A 17,787-nucleotide genomic window follows, 5' to 3' on the forward strand; every position below is an offset into this window, starting at 1 on the left:
TGCTTCCCGCGAACCAAACTAGCCCTGCATTCTAAAACTCCAGGACATTCAGCAATATCAAAGATGGTATTACTTGCATGGCGCATCTTAGGCCACTTTTTTTCTTTGTTTTTTTTTTCAGGTAAGGAGATTGCGGCCCTTGAATGTGGGTGTTTAAAGGTTTGCACGTTACGAGATGCATATCATGCATCCTCATGACCAAGCTGACACCCTAAGCTAAACCTATCCACTTTGAAATTTCTTGAACTAAGGAACCAATGGGAGATTCTCTTGCATTTGATGCGATGATGAGCTCCAACATCCACGTCCCCTTGTCTCCTGACCACCTTTCCATCTCTTTCTCTGGGCTGAGAGGGCAATGCCACAAGGCACCATCCTTGTTCAGCTCCCACATGATAGAAAAACATACTAAAATTCAAAAGGAAACAAGTTGGGAGATCCTTTGAGTGTTGGAAAAGCTTTTGCTTTTGATTAGGGTATGTAAAAGCTATTCTGCTAAAGTGCAACTCTGATGCAGTTTTATGTTTGTCTCCTCAACTATCTCCTGTTCAGCTCTGTTTTAACTTATGCTCTCACTTATCATTAACTCCGTATAGCCCTAAGCACTGTATATTCTTCTGTGGATACATATTACTTCTTGCTTCAATAAAGTTTAGTGGCTAATGGGATTTGCTTCTTAGCCTCTATTACATCAAAAACACTCTCTCTACAAATATAAGCCCTCTCCATGCATAAATAAACCACACTTGGTGAGAGCCCCAATAAGATAAGATTTCCTAAACACAAATCACCATCCATATAATTATTATGTATAAACAAATTGCTATGAATTTGCTGCATCAGGAGAGAATAAAAGAAACAAAGGGGAGATAAATGTAGGCAGGGGATTTGGTGAATGATTCTATATCAAGCAGGTGCGAGCCCATGCTTCAGAGCAGCTCTCCACACGACATCAATCCGGTCCACATCGATCGCACCGACCTCATGATGCGTCCATCCTTCCAAGAAATGCACCACGCCTCCGGCATGGCAGGCATGAACCATGCCTCGATCCATCGTGTACTGTTCCATTAATCCCCAGAGTAGACAAGCACAATCAGTTCTCTCAATCACACCAAGCACCATTAATTAGTACCATCATGTGTCGATAATTCAATCAAAAGACTCATTTTAAATCTAGGAAGATCTTCCAACCATATGAATGAACTGAAGGAAGAGAAGCTGCATGTGAATTATGATGAAAGAAACTGCTATACCTCACACATTCCCAGTCCTTGTACATCCTGGGGAAGCCTCATGGCAGCCAGCTTTCCATAGGTGCAGTCCCTCCTGAAGCCAATAATAGGAGGAACCACAAACTGGTGGAAGTGCGTGCCTGGTGGTGCCCACCGCTGCTCCCTTGGTGATAGCCACTTGCCAACGATCCATGTCTGAAGTCAGAACCCAAGGCAATGAATCATATAGTCTGGTCATGGAATTAGCCATTCAAGATTAACATGATCCATACAAATATCCAGTTAACTAAGTATACCTTACAATTCTGTGCTGCTTGGTATTTTGTGACTTGAACAAGATAGTGTTGGCACTCTGGCGGGGCTTCCTTCTGAATTTTCTGAAATCTTTCCGCTGATAGTGTTAACATCTGCCAGGGTCATCAAAGTTTGATGCTTAAGAATGAATACATGGCCTTCACTAACAATGACTTAATTTGGAAGCAATTCAGCTCTAGATACTTGAATAGCTTACCAAGACCCGGATCTTTTTCCGACATAGGTATAGTGCAATTGCCCTTCCTAGCTTGGATGTGGCACCAGTTAAAAAGATCTCTTTTGCATCCTTAGGAATCTCGTTGAGGATGACAGCAGCTGTTAAGGTGTTACCATGGACGACTCGCACTTTGAGATCTCGGTGATTGCTTACGAATAGTGTTCCACCACCATTGAGAGCTTCATTCTGAAAAAGAGTTGCTCCATTGTTAATGATCAGTTCTCATGGTTCATGTAGACTGTCAGGTACATTAAGAAGCATTTGTCGATGGCTAGAATTCTTCAGACTTCAAGCAAGCTCTTTGTTTGGTAAGTTTGGTTGGGTAATGAATTCATTACCTAATTTGTATCAGAGTTTGCAACATGTTTTTCTTGGTTGCAAATCTAGTTTATTTCCGAGTGGGGCATGGCTTCATCTCTTTGGAAAATTAGAGTCCCTATCGAAATTAAATGTTTTCTTTAGCTTGGTCTGAGGAAGAAATTAAACACCAGAGAGTTTCCCTCCAAAAAGCTTGATGGACCCTTGGGTGGTTGTGAAGTCTCATCAGAATCTGAGAAGCATTTATTTACCATCTACCCCTATTATGCATCTATCTAGGCTACTCTTTACTCCTGGCTTAGGGAGAAATTATTTTCGGCACTGCATGCGCCGCCATGTGGATGTGCACACCACCAATCACCAAGGTGCATTACTGTATGTTCCATTCATTATGCACTTATCTCGGTGATTGGCCCACAGGAATGCACCGTAATGATTGGTAGCGTGCATGGCTGCACTCATCTCGTCTATGCTTTTTTCTCTTTTTTTTTCAAGAGCGGATGATTCATACCGTTCTAACATGGATAAATTCAATAAGATTATAAAACAGTAAGTCTTGGAGCGCTCTAGGCAACTTCCCTTCCCCAACCCACAGGATGCCCTCGAAGTAACTGGTCATATACGAAGCCACCTAGTCCGCATTCCCGTTTGCTTCTTTTCTTGGAGGCTAACTTATTTTCATAAAGATACATAATCTGCTATTCTAATGCTTATTGGGACCTTGGCATGGTCTCTTTGGACTAAAACAAACAAAAGAATCTTCCTCCAATCAAGCACCTCACCATCTTCAATTGCTATAAAAGCATTCAGTCTTTCAACAGCTAGCCGATCCTTTGCAGCAGCAAGGAGCTACAAGGTTGTGCCAAGGTCTTGGAGAAATCTAAAGACTTCTTCCTCAGTTCGGAATAGTGGTGATGCTTGCCTTGTCTCCTAGTAGTCTACACTGTGGGAATCCAATTACGAAGCCCCTGGTGTGACTCTCTATCCCATTTTTTGGACGCAGCTGTTCTTTTGCTGTTTTTCTTAAGATACTCTTAGGTTCATGTTCTTGCCTTGTGTCTTCTGTTTAGTGTACTCCGTTTCTTTTTTTTGTTGCTTTCCGGGTCACCTACAAAGATACGATCTTCTCACCTAATTTTGTAAATTTTACTATACATTTTCTTTCATTCTTTTAATAAAATTTGGGCGATTGGGATAGGTTTTTTCATACCCTTATCTCCCCTTACATCAAGAAAAATGTATCTAGTTCGAAAATAAATTGCAGCTTTTATATGATCAAGATGGTAGACAAAGGCAAAAGAAAATAGTGAGATTTTAGGGATTGAAAATTCAGCAATTTTCTTTTTGTTCTCATTTCGTTCATGATGAAATGCTAGGTGGGCTCTGCAAAAAAAAAATTTCCCCCTAAAAGTCTACGACTCTAAAAGGTTTGAGATACCATAAAGCACTTTCGATTACTATTCACAAATCCTTTACGTGATGAGGAGGAATTTGGAAGTCCATTCCAACTAATGATTAATAATACAAACATCCTATATCCCAACTACATAATAAATGACATAAACCCTGCTATCCTTGATAAAATTGCGACCAACCTGCACCTTATTGACTAGGTTTTCAATATATATCTTCGGCTATAGCCCCACATAAACCTAGCCGTCAAGTTGGTCACATCTAGTTCACATTTTAGACCCAAAGCATGCAAGGGTCAACCCCCCTTCGCGCCAGACCAGTCCCGGGCAATGAGTCCAAAATCAGTAGCATATATTCTAAGAAAAGGAAAAGAAGAGAAAAGCTTTGAGTTTGGGCAAAAAATTTAAATGCATTAACCAAAACCTGATGTGGTGCCAACCAAGGATTCAAGTCACAATTGAATGTTCCATAGGACATAAGGACCATATACCATCCCAAGTATCAGAACAGGACCATTCCATTGTTGTCCCAACATTCTGATCAGATGAGACATTCCCTATTCTTAGTATTGGAACAAGATAGGATGACGGACAATTTTGTTTTATAGGAAAACTGGCTCAGCCTCGTCCCACAGAATTTAAAATCTTGGTGTCTACCACTTGGCTCTCACCCAAATGTCTTCAATATACATCTTCCGCTATAGCCCCGCATAAACCTAGTCATCAAGTTGGTCAAATCTGGTCCACATTTTAGACCAAAAACATGCAAGGGTTGTCAACTCCCCTTCGCGCCAGACCGGTCCCGGGCAATGATTTCAAAGAAAATTTTAATGTGTGCACCTAAACCCCATGTGGTGCCTGCCAAGGATTCAAGTCACAACTTAATGTTCTGTGAGACATCAGAACTAGATACCATACCGAATATTAGGACAGGACCATTATGCCGTTGTCCCAATATTCTGATCAGCACATATCGAGACATCCCCTATTCTTAGTATTGGAACAAAATAGGATTGATGAAAAATCGTGTTTTATAAGAAAATTGGCTCAACCTCGTCCCACAGAATTTAAAACCTTAGCGTCTATCACTTTGGCTCTCACCCAAATGTCTTCACCTAGAGTTAACCTCATCCAGAGGCACCAACGCTTTCTCTTGGAAAAATTAACGAAACACATATAAGAAAAAAAGGAAGCTTACCTTATTCAGTGCTGCAAGGCTGAGAACTTTAACACCCATTTTGTCAGCCCTTAGAATGGCCAGCTCAATCTGGTCATTGATGCCATCTCTACCAAAGGGTAGGAAGTACTGCAAAAGAACATACCAATACAACCCCAATTTAGCCTCAACACTCCAATTTTGTTAGTGAATTGGTAATTAACTACGCTGGGAGAACTCGGATTTTAGAGCAAACCTGGAACCCATACCGTGGGACCGCCCATATTTGGTGCAGCCGACCCCGGAGCTTGTAGAATGAGATCAAGAAGGTTTTGGACCAAGCCCACATTACGAGCATCGTTATGAATGCAGCAGGCCATATCACCAACAAGAAGGGCTTGAACGAGTACGGCATCGACCCAAAGGTGCGAAAAATAAATGGCACGTGGATGGAGGAGGACACATCCACCACATGGACGAGGAAGACAAAGTCAGGAACTTCATCATTCTTACCTGCATCATGACATATTATATTAGACTGGATTTATGGACCCAGCGTATCTTTCTTTATTGTTTGTATTTACAATCCTATCAAGGGTTCATCTGATGCTATGCAAAGCTGGAGTTACATGGGATGGCAATGGGTTAGATAGGGCATTATCCATACTTGCCTCGCCCTAATCTCAGGGCAAGATAAAGTGGCTCGACTCTCAAGGTGAGGTGCCATTGGTAGAGTTAGCTGAAGCAGATTGAATGGATTGGATCAAATAAAACTATACAAAAATATTTTTCTAAATATATAATTTAATTTTTTTTATTTTGTAAGAAGGATTTGTACAAGTTTGGAACATGTTTCACCATTACCTATACTTTCTTTGGATGGGATGGAGTAAATTGTGCTATCTCTAATTAATGATGGTTCCAAAAAGTATGAAGGTTCCAACGAGCACTACTATTGTGGCATAAATGGGCTTCATGATTTAAGCGACTAATAAAGATTAGGTTGCAATTTAATCTCCAAATACATGGTCATCTAAATGCCATGTGGCTCCATGTTTGCCTTGCACAACTCCATGAAGCTTAATGAATGCATTCGCTGTCCCAACTCCCAACTGCATGCATGAACTCTATACCATGACTAATTTTATATAAGCACCATCAAGGTGCCTTAATTCATGACCCGTAGAAAATATCTTACAAGGACGAATTCGAGATATCAATTTAATGGTCTCCATCTCTCAACCGTCCAGAAAGATGGGGTGCATTTAATACTGTACAAAGACTCTTATTTGACTTACCATGTCTAGGCTTTGTGCTTTCAGATAAATGAGTTCTCTTTTTGTCTCCTATCTTCTTCTCTCTTCTTTTTTTTTTTTGATGGAAATCTTTTCCATCCTACCATGGGGTTCACCACGCACTGAACCATCGGCCAGCAGGACTTCATTGTAACGATGAAGTTATGACATCGGTCACCAAGTAATTTATCAGGCGTCTATTGTACACACAGGCATCTATGTTTCACTTAGATGACTAGTTTCAAGTGCCAAATAATCAAATCCGGATATGAGATATTTCAGTAACTTTAGTATAACAATTTAAGGAGGCAATGCACTGAACACTTGAAGCATGTACCTTATTACCAATTGTTGGCGCTGTTTGAGAAAAATGGACAAAGATTTGGATGACATATTTCCACAGTTTTAGTTGTCATTTAACAATTTAAGGGGCTATGCAAAAGAACATTTGCAGAGAGTAGGAAGAACTGCCAATTTGGATGTTATAATATCTGTCTTATTTGGATGGTGAAGGCTAAAAAAGGTTTCAATAAAAATGATAATTGTTTATTTCAAAGATTTAAAGTTTTCTGTTAATGGCTTTTTTTTTTTGTGTGTGTTAATAGCAACATTAACAGCAGCTAATTTCTCAAAAAACATCAATAGCAACTAGAACGTACCTTCGTTTATCTCCTTGTGCAACTCCCATGATTTGCTATTAGTCGTCCCTCCCAAGGCATCAAAGAGAGGCATAAAAAGGCAAAAATTGGAGTTCTTCTCCCTGTGGTGAAGGCTATGGTACCTGCACTAACACACTATTAATACTCCCTTGAGAAGCAGTAAAAGATTCATTCGAAATCAACAATGAGAACATAAGCTCTGCCAAACGAGGCCTGAAACAGAGTATGGATAGAATGTCAAATCGGTCACAATATTAATATACAATCTAAAGTCAAAATTTTTATCCAAAGATATCACTCGGCCTTCTAGTTTGCCATAACACGCCCTTTGTCATGTGAATAAAATCAGATCAAGAAGCTTGGATTGGTGAGATGATGACACCATTTGTTTCAAGCCAATTAATTGTTGATAGATGCCAGGTTCTACAAATTTTGGCACACATTTCCTAGTGCTTCTAAGCACTATGTTTTCATTTCCATCATATTATGCACATATGAAGTTTACAAATATAGTTTATAGGTTTCTACATCCCAAGACCTATATGTGGGTTAAACCATCAATTAAAGTAAACCTATTCTATGATTAGTGTTTTATAAATCATGGAGTAAAACAAGAAACGAGATTAAGGAATCCAACAACAAAGATAATCAAATATTCCATAATTTATAGTTTCAAGTTTTTTAACCTACTTTTCTTGCTAAACAATTTCATAATTGAAGTCAGTTCAACTACATGCTAACATAAAAACCACATAACTTAGCATCTGATTGGGTTGGATCACAATTCAAAAAACTCAGATCCGACCTGAAATATGAAATAGGTCCAAATTTGAAATCCAGACTGGATCTAAGCGGGTTGGGTCAAGTCAAATGATGGGTCAACCCAATCCATTTGAAACCTTAACTATAATAATTAACGATCAAAAATCTATAAATACCTCCAAGAAGGATTGACCAGCTAAGGTTTCTGCAGTTTCACTTTTCTGCCCTCATGTAGGTCAAAAGTCAAGGGGTATTGTCCATGCCCCAGAACTGCCCGTTAAGGCTTGTCCATGTGTTGAAGTAAAAGCAGCGACGCCTATAACCTAACAGAAGATTATAATTTATAAGCCAACTACTCTTGACTTGATGGCTTGAAAGCCATGCAAGAGGGATATTCTTTTTTACCTCCTAACCTCGTCACTAATATTAAATCTCTTTTATGATGACTGGTCACTAATATTAAATCAATAATTAACCTAAAAGTGTGGCAACTATTGTGGCTCCGTGGGCAGAAAAGGAGAGGGACCTTACAAGAAAAAGGAGGCATAGGAGCCCAACCCCACAAGGCAGCTCGATGCCAACCTCAGTGAAAGTGGTGGGACTGCCATTGCCATTGGAGAGATTGCCTGACCTCTATTTATCTCCCAATCATGGAAGGCCCCCAACAAAAGCAGGACCCATGGAACATCAATGTGCGCATAGAACTGAAGAAATCTAGAGAAGGGTAACCATATCCAAGTATATCCAACCAAGCAAGACCATGCATGGAAGAATATAGAGGTGAACGGACGGACGATGATCACTTACGTTGGGGTGTAGATGAGGTATCTGAGGAGGGGGAGGGCATCAAAGAGCCCATGGGGGAGCACCTCGACATTGCAGTGCCCCATGCACCTTAAAAAGTCGAAGAGCAGGACATAGCCATAGACCAAGCCAGCGGAGCCAGTTCCCAGCAAGCAGGCTCCAAGGATGGGGACGCCCATCACCGCGCACAAGAAGAGGTGCTCCAAAGGCGTGGCAAATCCAGCTGCACCACATGGGAAAGCCATCAGACCGGACAAAACCAAACAGCTCAGCACCATTTAATCCAATTTGGATGCGTGTGTGCGTGCGAGAGAGAGAGAGAGAGAGAGAGTCGGAAAGAGGGGGGGAAAAAAAAGTATGGCCTCTTTGCTATGTATCTGTACCTGTGAAGGACTGGGGCACCGGAATGGAGTGGTGGAAGGAGTGGTAGTGAGAGAAGAGGTAGCCTGTGTGGAATGCTCTGTGCACCCAGTAAAACAGGGGCTCTGAGACCCCAACATGGAGGAGTAGAGCAACGATGGCTCCCCTCGGATCCCATAGAGGCAGATTTCTGATTGGTAGAAAGCTATAATAAACCAACGCTCCGATGAAGGATTGAAGGATTAGGAAGTTGTCCCTGAAAGAAAAGGAGCGCTTGTCATCAGTGTGCAGGACTGGAACTTTGTGTTACATTTTGTTACTCCTCATGTTGAGGATGGTGATCCACTGGAGAATACCAGTCCCACTCCTTGTCAATCTGCTTGAAGTCGACTCCATCGCTGAGAACTCGGCGCCTTCGGGTGAGGAAGAGCATGTTGTGAAAGGAGCTCCAAAGCTGGTGGATGAATCCTCTGAGGGAGCAGAGGATTAGTATATGGAGGCACCATTGATCTGCTTTGCCTTGCTCCCAAGCACTTGAATAGATCACCTTGGCTACTAGTGGCCCATATAGTAGATACTGCAAAAGTATTTAAGCCATAAAGATAACCACAAGTAAAGAAGTAAGAGAGCTGAGCATGGAATTAGAAACGGGAGAGAAGGGACGACTGGGATGAGAATCCATGCCTTGTAGACACCCAAGTTATCCCAAGGCCAGGAAGACAAGAGAGCAACCATTTCTCTTCTTACAAGACACAAGGAGTGGGATTGTGGACTCTTTGAGACAGGTGTGGTTACAGACCTCTCCCCATTTACAGTTTTATCTAAGGCAGTGAGGAGGGATCTCAGCGAAGACCAGCAGAATGAATAAACGAATGGAGCACCTAATATATAAGGGGTTGAAGACCATACTTCTATTCAAGAGTCAGAGAGGAGGGTGGAAATTAAGGGGCCAAGGAAAGTAACGAAAGTGAGCCTCTAAGATGTCCCATGGTCCACCTCTATCTCCCTCGCTCTCTCTCTCTCGTGTTAAGTAGGGCACAGTTCGAAAATTCAACATAATTTATGGTGATATTTTTAGTTACACCACATCTACCGCTGTGGTGGCGAATCAGTCGAACACATCTGTGTTGCTCTCTTTTTCCTTCGGTTTCTCGGTTTCCTTTCTGTCCATCTCTGTGCGTTGGTTTGTAGTTGGACTCTGGTGGATCTTATCCAGTCAATAACTTCTCTAATTTATGGGTATCTCTCCTCCCTGTTCTTTAATCACTGCCTACTTCAACCTATAACACTGTTGCAGTTTTCTGGTTGGGCAGTGCTATTGTAGTCCAAGATTCCTAGCAAAAATCTCCCTGACATGTCAGCCGCCCGGAGATAAATTGAATCCAGCCTGTCTCTGGACAGACACATCAGATCACGATTCAAAACTTTTACAGTGGTTTCTTTAATTATCGTTGACCTCCGCGTCAGCTATAGATAAGAGGGGAACTTTCATTATGAAATGGGAAGATAATGGCATGCCTTTTGTTTTGTTTTTTTCATTTTAATACTCAAAATAATCAGTGATAATGGATAATAAGGAATGCCTAAATGAGTTATGAAAGGAATTCAGCTAAATTTGGTGAGTATTCAAACTGATGAAATTGTTCAGCTTGTTGAATAGTTCAACATATTTACTTACAGACTACTATTTTTTGTAAAAAAAAAAATTATTATTATTATTATTACAAATTTTTTATTAATAGTTCATATGAACTTTATTTTTTTAATGAAAGCCGGTTGGCTTTGCCTCCCTCTTCATCAAAAGAAAAAAAAAAGATAGAGATCCAGCATGGATGTTAAACAGGATGAGGGGTTGAGAATTTTTCATGGTCCAGCAGGTTGGAGGTTTTGTTTTTTTTTATTTGATAATTGAAGTAAACCTACCATCAATATTTCGTCTAAGCGACGCAGGTGCCATTTACATCGATTTCTTGGAATATATAAATTTATGCTGAGAAAAAAAGTTTTTATCTACGGTGTATTAATTAATGGGTAGACCATAAATTTTTTGATCATTAGAATATGGATCAACAATATATATCAAACTTAGCAGTCCTATTATAAATATTTTTAATTTTTAAATTGGAAACTAATTTTATTTGTACAAATATCTGGAGATTTACTAGCTTGGTAAATTAATATCTTCAAACTCCATAATCTATTTGTGAAACTCAATCAAATGAATGTGAGGTATGATATTGGTAGCCACTATTAGGTGTCTCATTGATTTAATATGGAAGATAGTGGAATGTATCCAACGGTTCATAAATGTATATAGGTTTTCCTTATTCTTTTTCTTCTTTCCTTGGAGTCGTAAGATGGTGACAATACTAGTTGAAGTTGTGGTCATCTTTTTTTATAGTGGTAAATAGGTCATCTTGGACCGTTTTTTTTTTTTTTGGTCTTAGGCAAAAGAGGAAGAGGGAGGAAGGGGGAGCCCACCCCCATGTAGCAGCCCCCACTAGGCTCTCTCATTGTCATGAGAATATTCGATGCGGACAGAAATGACAGCGTGTTGGGTACCTCGGCCGATTTTACTCATATCCTTCCTATCCGTAGGCCCGACTCGATTACTCCTTTGGGCTCCGGCACGAATACCACGTGTGAGTATGTTACATCTGGCACCATTGAGACTACCAAAAGAGTGATACGTCCTTTCAGACTCTGTATCCGAATAAAAAATATTCAGTTTTCATAATTTAATCGATGTTTATGTAATTCAAATTCGAAACCACTTGGTTGAACAGAAGTTCATGCTTTCATCGGGCTACCACTTCACCTTGGACGTTTCCTCAAAGGAGTGAGGTCATCTTGGCATACCTCTCATTTTACTTGTGGCCACGAATCTAATGCATTAATGACTTTTGTTGGGTTCTTAAAAAATATAGGACAATGGAAATACGTGTCGTGTCCAAGAGAAAGCATTAATGGCTATGATTCTTGTTTATATATGCGCCCGTAGGCTGAGTGCGTTTGTCGGTTTGTTCTTTTCTTTTTTTAAAAAAAATGGGCACACAGAAAACTTGTTTCCACTTTATTTTTATATTTTTAATAATAAAAAACATGCTTTGAATTTTTTTTGTTTAATAATAAAACCGTAAACCCAATATAGAAGATGAAAGCATAAAACCAAGCGTATATCAAAAAAGTGGGAAATGGGAGAATGGTTAATCGGAGATAATGCGATGGGAGCTGCTCAAATAGGAGACTAACAAATGCCGGGAACAGATGGATGCTACTACTCCTGAGAGAACGAATGAACGGGCGCACAATAGGAATGAATAACTGGACGAACGCCGGCAGAAGATAAATGTTGAGAATAAATGGACAAATATATATTGGATTGGGCATTTGAGGGCAGCTTCATCCAACTTTGTTCTCCACCACTGCTCCACAGCATTGCACCCCAATGATCTCTATCAATGCTCGATCTGCTCACTCCTAGGTCTCCATGCACTAGTTGAGGAGGAAGAAGTGGCAGGACTAAAGAGGATGGTGACAAGACAGTGGAGGAAGTTACAGGAGCGGGGGGTGGCGACGGGGAGGAAGAGGAGGGTGGTAAAGGCTTTCAAGAGAGGAAAGGATGGTTCCAAGATTGGAAGGTCTGGCGGAGGGGATGAGATAGGAATGAAAATCCATTTTTAGAAAAAAAAATGGAAGTAAAATTTTTTTCACTCTAATTTTTCAGAAATAATAAAAATTTTAAAAAAAGAAAATAAAATAAGTAACTAAATATGTATTTTTGCATTGTGTTCCATATTTCTGTCAAAAAAAAAAGAGCCAAACAGGGCTTTATTTATTTTTTTTTTTTTGTTGTTGTCATAATTTTATTCTCTCTCATTTGAACTAAAGTTTACCTTTTTGAAGTATATTTTTCTGTTAAAGGTAAAGGTATGTACGTAGCATCTCACAGATGGACAATAAGTCACTTTCAATGTGGGTCGGGGTTCCGAAACCACAAATGAAGTCTCAAAATGAAATGTATCATAGAAGTAAAAGTTGGTGAGCGGAACGTAAGAAGCGGACTAAATCCAGCCAAGAAGGAAACACCGCCCTACCTCATTCTGAGGGCACACGTTGCCTGTTTAATACCAAACTCATCCTGGTCTTTTAAAATTCCTACAAGCTCTTGTGGCAAGCTCACAGCAAGCATGCTACATCCACATGCCAATTGAAAAAAAAACAAATGAAAAGAAGAGAAAAGAAAAATCTCGGTGGTTGATCGCTGGCACTACAAGTGGAGTAATGCTGATCGAGAAAACACCTTCAAGGCCATAAATTTCCATGATTTGACGGCCAATAGATGGGGCTTGGAACTGCTTCCAAGGGAATGCGTGAAGCTGGTAGATTGGGCTGGTCCTGAGTCGACATCAGAGACCTCTAGCTTTTAAGTGCTTCCCCAACTGCCAACCTCATGCCAGCCCGGCCCTGGCCTTATTGCCTTAAATTCTGGCCACTAATGGCCGGCCATACAATGTCATGCTTGACTATATTTGAAGTTGCTGGCAATGAAAAGGAGGGGCTGCAGAACCATAGATAATAATAAATTTATCCCATATGGTGGAGGTACTTCATTTGAATCCTTATGGTGTTGTCACCACCAAATTTTTCGAAAATATGATGATCACTTTCTCATGAGCACGGATCCTATGTGCAGTTTGCACCGTATGGTATCGTACAGTGTACCATAGTCAGGGATAAGACATACCATATATGATATCCAAGATATTACCGTTGTACAGTACTCTACAATGCAAATAGTGCATCTCGAGGATTTTGAATCCACGTACACTCATCTCCAAATTGAAGGGGAGAGGAAGAAAGTCCAAGCAATGGAATGGTGGTTGGTAAGGTAACTGCCCACCAACATTACTGCATTAGATGACACTGCATGCATCGATGTGGTCAAAATATAAACAGCTCACAGGCAGGCTCACAACTGTTGCGCTCTCTCTCTCCCTCCCTTCCTCCCTCGTCCTAACAAGCTTAGATTAGCAATTGGCCACCAGCATGGTAGCCTAGTGGTACTTGGCGTATTTTCTATCCTCATAATTCCAAGTTTGAGTCACTGCAACGTCGATTAAAATGTAGCTTCAGCCACTGCTTGGACATGGAGCCTAGAAATGCTTATTGGACCTATAGTAGCTTTGGTGGTGCCAGGTGTGACGTACTCACACGTGGGATTCGAACCGGAGCCCGGAGAGGTAGCCGTGCCGGGCCCACGGATAGAGAGGATATGAGTAAAACCGGTCGGAGTGCCCAATACACGGCCATTTTGCCCGCATCGAACACTCTCACGCAAGAGTGGGCTTGTCCTTTCCTTCCTCTCTTCCCCTTCTCCGCGAAAAAAAAAAAAATGTCACACGGCTTTCTCTCTCTCTCTCTCTCTCTCTCCATCGCCCTAACAAGCTTAGATTAGCAATTGGCACACGGCTCTCCAATCTGGATGGTGATTTGTCCTCAAAATTTCTCAATCTCTCTCTCTCTCTCTCTCTCTCTCTCGCACCCACGCACACTGCGCGCACGCACATTAAATATTCCTCCTGCCTTCACCTTCGAATTAAACTCTGCTTTACGGTGATTTTATCTTAAGACACAGGATATTATCCCTTCATTTTATATGGATGATGGTGCTTAGTTATTCTTAGTTGGTGGAACAACTTTTATTGATGAATAAAATCTCAACCTGCTAACTAGCTATATGGAGGCATCTTTCCAAAACCAATTTTTTAGAAGGACTATGGCGACTTAAGTCATGAAAATTTGAGACAGTAACATATTTGTGATGCCTTTAGATGCTCAGGCAGTCAGGCTGCACTCATGATAGAGTCAACAAGTCCATATCTTAACTGAAAAGTTCGGGTATTTTTTAAAATTTTTATAACGATGGGAAAAGCTCAGGTCTTTCTTTGACCGACTGGTCAAAATTGATGATGTGCCAAAAATTATGACGGTATAACAAAGATTTTATGCAAGTTTCCTGCTCAACGGATGACTGCATCTCAAGAAGGTGGAAGCATCGAGGGAAAACCAAAATGGCAAAAGAAATGATTGATGCGGACACCGATTGCCTTCTTTCAAAAATACCTTAAATAGCCACCAAGGTGGTAGCCTGGTAGCAAGAGGGCTTGGATTCCACCTGAGTTGTCTAGATTCAAAACACGCAGGCGTCGATTAAATCAGAAAACTGGATGCCGCACGTCCGGATGGCTCTACTGAGGTGGCGCTGGGGTGAAATACTCACACGTGGATGGCCCAGTGAAGTTTTCCACGGATTGGAGAAGGCACACGAAAACTTGCGACCCGCATCGAACATTCCCTGATGGAACGGGGGGCCCAATAGAGGCAACTACGTGGGTGGGGTTCTACCCCTCCCCCTCCCCTCCTATTATGTACCAAAAAATAAAAAATAAAAAAAATACCTTAAATAGAAGGCCCTATAATCCTTGCACACTAGGTCGGGCGCTGAGAGTTGCATCACAAATAGGGAATGGCGAGACATGAAGGGCCTAGGGACCCCTAACCTACCTTAATTAAAGAAAAGTCCTTGTAATCCTCCAAAACCTAATCCAACCGGTCATGAGAGTTGCATGACAATTTGGCAATGGTTAAATTAACATGAAGGGTCACCATCAACCATACCCATTTTTTATGTTTTATTAGTAACCAAATGATATCAAGACATGTCATATTTTTTTACTTCAAGAACAGATGCATCATATTTTTCCCAGTTAGTTTCTTCAAAAATTCTTGGAAAATATTTGTATACAAATCAATTATAAAAATAAATTGGATTCAAATTTAAGTATCTCAAGAACACTTCAAAACTATAATAGAACAACAATCTCATGAATTAACCCTACAAGAAACCATCTAATAAATGTTGTTAGATGTCTAGAAGAGAACAGGAAAAAAAAACTATACAATGTTATTTGTTACCATGATCAATTACTGAAATTATTAGTAGTCCGAGCAATTCAATCTAGCAGACATTTTTTTTTCCAAAGAAATAATCTATGTGCATATGCAATGCTGAAACTAATTGAAACCAAATAACTTAACCAAGGATCTAGCTAATGAATCTATGTCTTGTTTGTTTTCCATCGTTGTTGCTGGTTCTTTATTTTTCTGAGCAAAAACTTGGTAAAGATCGCCATTTCATTCTAAATAAAATGAGTACAAACGTTAACGAAAGGAAGAAATCAGAAAAGAGAAAAGAGGATGAGAAAGAAAAGGAAAAAAAATGCACAAGAAGAGGCAGGAGAGCCCAATGGGTTGCACATGTACAAAAAGCCAAAGTTCTACCTGCACTGACTACAGAAAAAACCTAATATTAAGCAAAATAACCCAGCCCAACTCAGAGTCAATCATAATTCGAAACCTGACCACGTTTCTTTTTATCATGGAAAAAACATATCGATCATAAAAAATTTCTAACTAGCCTTTTATTATCACAATAATAAAGAGCACGGAGACCCATAAATAGAGATAAAAATAGATAATATCAATCCGGATATAGATAAAAATTTAAGAATCGGGCTAATATCTATATCTGTATCTATATTCATAAAAAAAAAATGGATATAAATATAGAAAGACAACTGTATCCGAATATCTGATTTTATTTGTAATCCTATTTAATTTTATATAATACTAATAAACTTTTAAGAAATATAAATAACAACATTAATATACTATTAACTTGATTTATTATCCACTTAATAATATTTTTGATTCTGTGGTCATAAAGTTTAATTATTCGATTTCTATCCATATTTTTAGTATCCAATTTATATCCGTATCTATTTAACATAAATATGGATATAAATTATTTCATCCAATTAACATCCATATCTATATTTATATTCGTTAAAAAAAATAAATATAAATATAGTATGCTAGAATTTGGTCTGTGTCTGATTTAATTTTAGTTTTACCCATAAAGGGTCGAACTTATCTTATTGACAGCAACGGATGAGCAAAACATCATTAGGTACATGTAGTTGCGAGGCATCAACCATGTCCCTGCAAACAAATAGGACATAAAAAGTCGGTGCCATGTCGGGACATTATGGCCCAATGGGAGAGAAACTTGAGATTTTATCCGTACAAAAAAAGCGAGACAAAGGCACACCGCTATGAATCGTAACCCAAAGAAAAATATATACTTAGAAAAAGAAAATACTCTCATGTAATGTTGTTATGAAAGTAATCTTAAATCGTATCATGGAAGGATTGATGCTTCACATCTATTATCCCCATCTCATCGTGTAATTTTTACTCAAATCAAATCCGCCGCTAAATCGGTAGACCAGTCCAACTGTAAAGCAACATGCACAAATATGAGTATATTGTGGGCTCTTCTCTTTTCTCCGACTCTATGCATGTTGCTTCATAATTGGACTGGTCCACTAGCTTGAGTGGTAGATCTTGTCCCACCAATAACTACTCCATCTCATGGCTTTCTCGTGCTGGATGGCATAATGCCCTAGGATCAGAAATAGTTTGCCTCCTTGTATACCATGATCTGAATACATGGATGGATGATTGAATGCAGGAAATATGACTCATCTAACAACTTCTATGTATCCCACCCTCTCCGAATCGAACTCTAGGAGACCCAATCTGGTTTCCTTAGTGATATGGTTGGGATATTAATCATATTGAAAAGATATAATAAAAGTGTTGGTATCCTGTTAACATTTTGAAACTAGAGGCTGGGGTGCAAATTTAGGAATAGCATCCAAGCAGGATTGTATAAAACCTGCGCAAGACCATATTAAATATAAATATAGATTTTTCTCAATTCAAAAGGATATGCTAGAAATACTGCGCTATAGCAACATCTAATGACTAGTGCCCAAGCAAATCCTAGCAATCCTAGCAAAACTTAATATCAGGATATATTCAGTGGACGGTGGAAACCGAGGAAAATATTGGTAAAATTTCACTTGCTTGCGAACATGTGATATTGGATGGGATGCAAATAATTCAGTAAAAATTCTAAAAAAAAAAATACTCAATGTGAGAACCTGCAAGATAAATTCCCCGGAGAAAACCTAAGTATAGAATTCGTTGTATCTTACCAAGATTGTTTATAGAATTCGGACCTTGCTAGCTAAGCATAAAGCTCTAAGCGAAACGAGTTCACATACCTTGTCAGATTTCAAAATACAAAGTAGTAAAGAAAATGCACTTTATTCATGTTGAAAGGC

The 17,787-nt window shown here is 39.6% G+C and overlaps 1 protein-coding gene across 1 annotated transcript; it reads right to left on the minus strand.

Moving 5' to 3' along the window:
- Positions 1 to 646: 646 nt before the first annotated feature.
- On the minus strand, positions 647 to 9,706 carry LOC103718038 (very-long-chain aldehyde decarbonylase GL1-1-like). Its single transcript, XM_008806680.4, has 11 exons — positions 9,218 to 9,706; positions 8,890 to 9,110; positions 8,557 to 8,789; positions 8,177 to 8,396; positions 6,608 to 6,729; positions 4,910 to 5,166; positions 4,696 to 4,803; positions 1,747 to 1,953; positions 1,532 to 1,642; positions 1,257 to 1,430; positions 647 to 1,062 (listed from the first exon to the last, which is right to left on the minus strand). The coding sequence occupies exons 1-11, from the start codon at positions 9,266 to 9,268 to the stop codon at positions 907 to 909; spliced, it is 1,860 nt and encodes a 619-aa protein (XP_008804902.2). The 5' UTR covers positions 9,269 to 9,706; the 3' UTR covers positions 647 to 906.
- Between the last annotated feature and the right edge of the window lie 8,081 nt (positions 9,707 to 17,787).

Source organism: Phoenix dactylifera, unplaced genomic scaffold (genome assembly GCF_009389715.1).
Source record: "Phoenix dactylifera cultivar Barhee BC4 unplaced genomic scaffold, palm_55x_up_171113_PBpolish2nd_filt_p 000270F, whole genome shotgun sequence".
NCBI classification, from domain to species: Eukaryota; Viridiplantae; Streptophyta; class Magnoliopsida; order Arecales; family Arecaceae; genus Phoenix; species Phoenix dactylifera.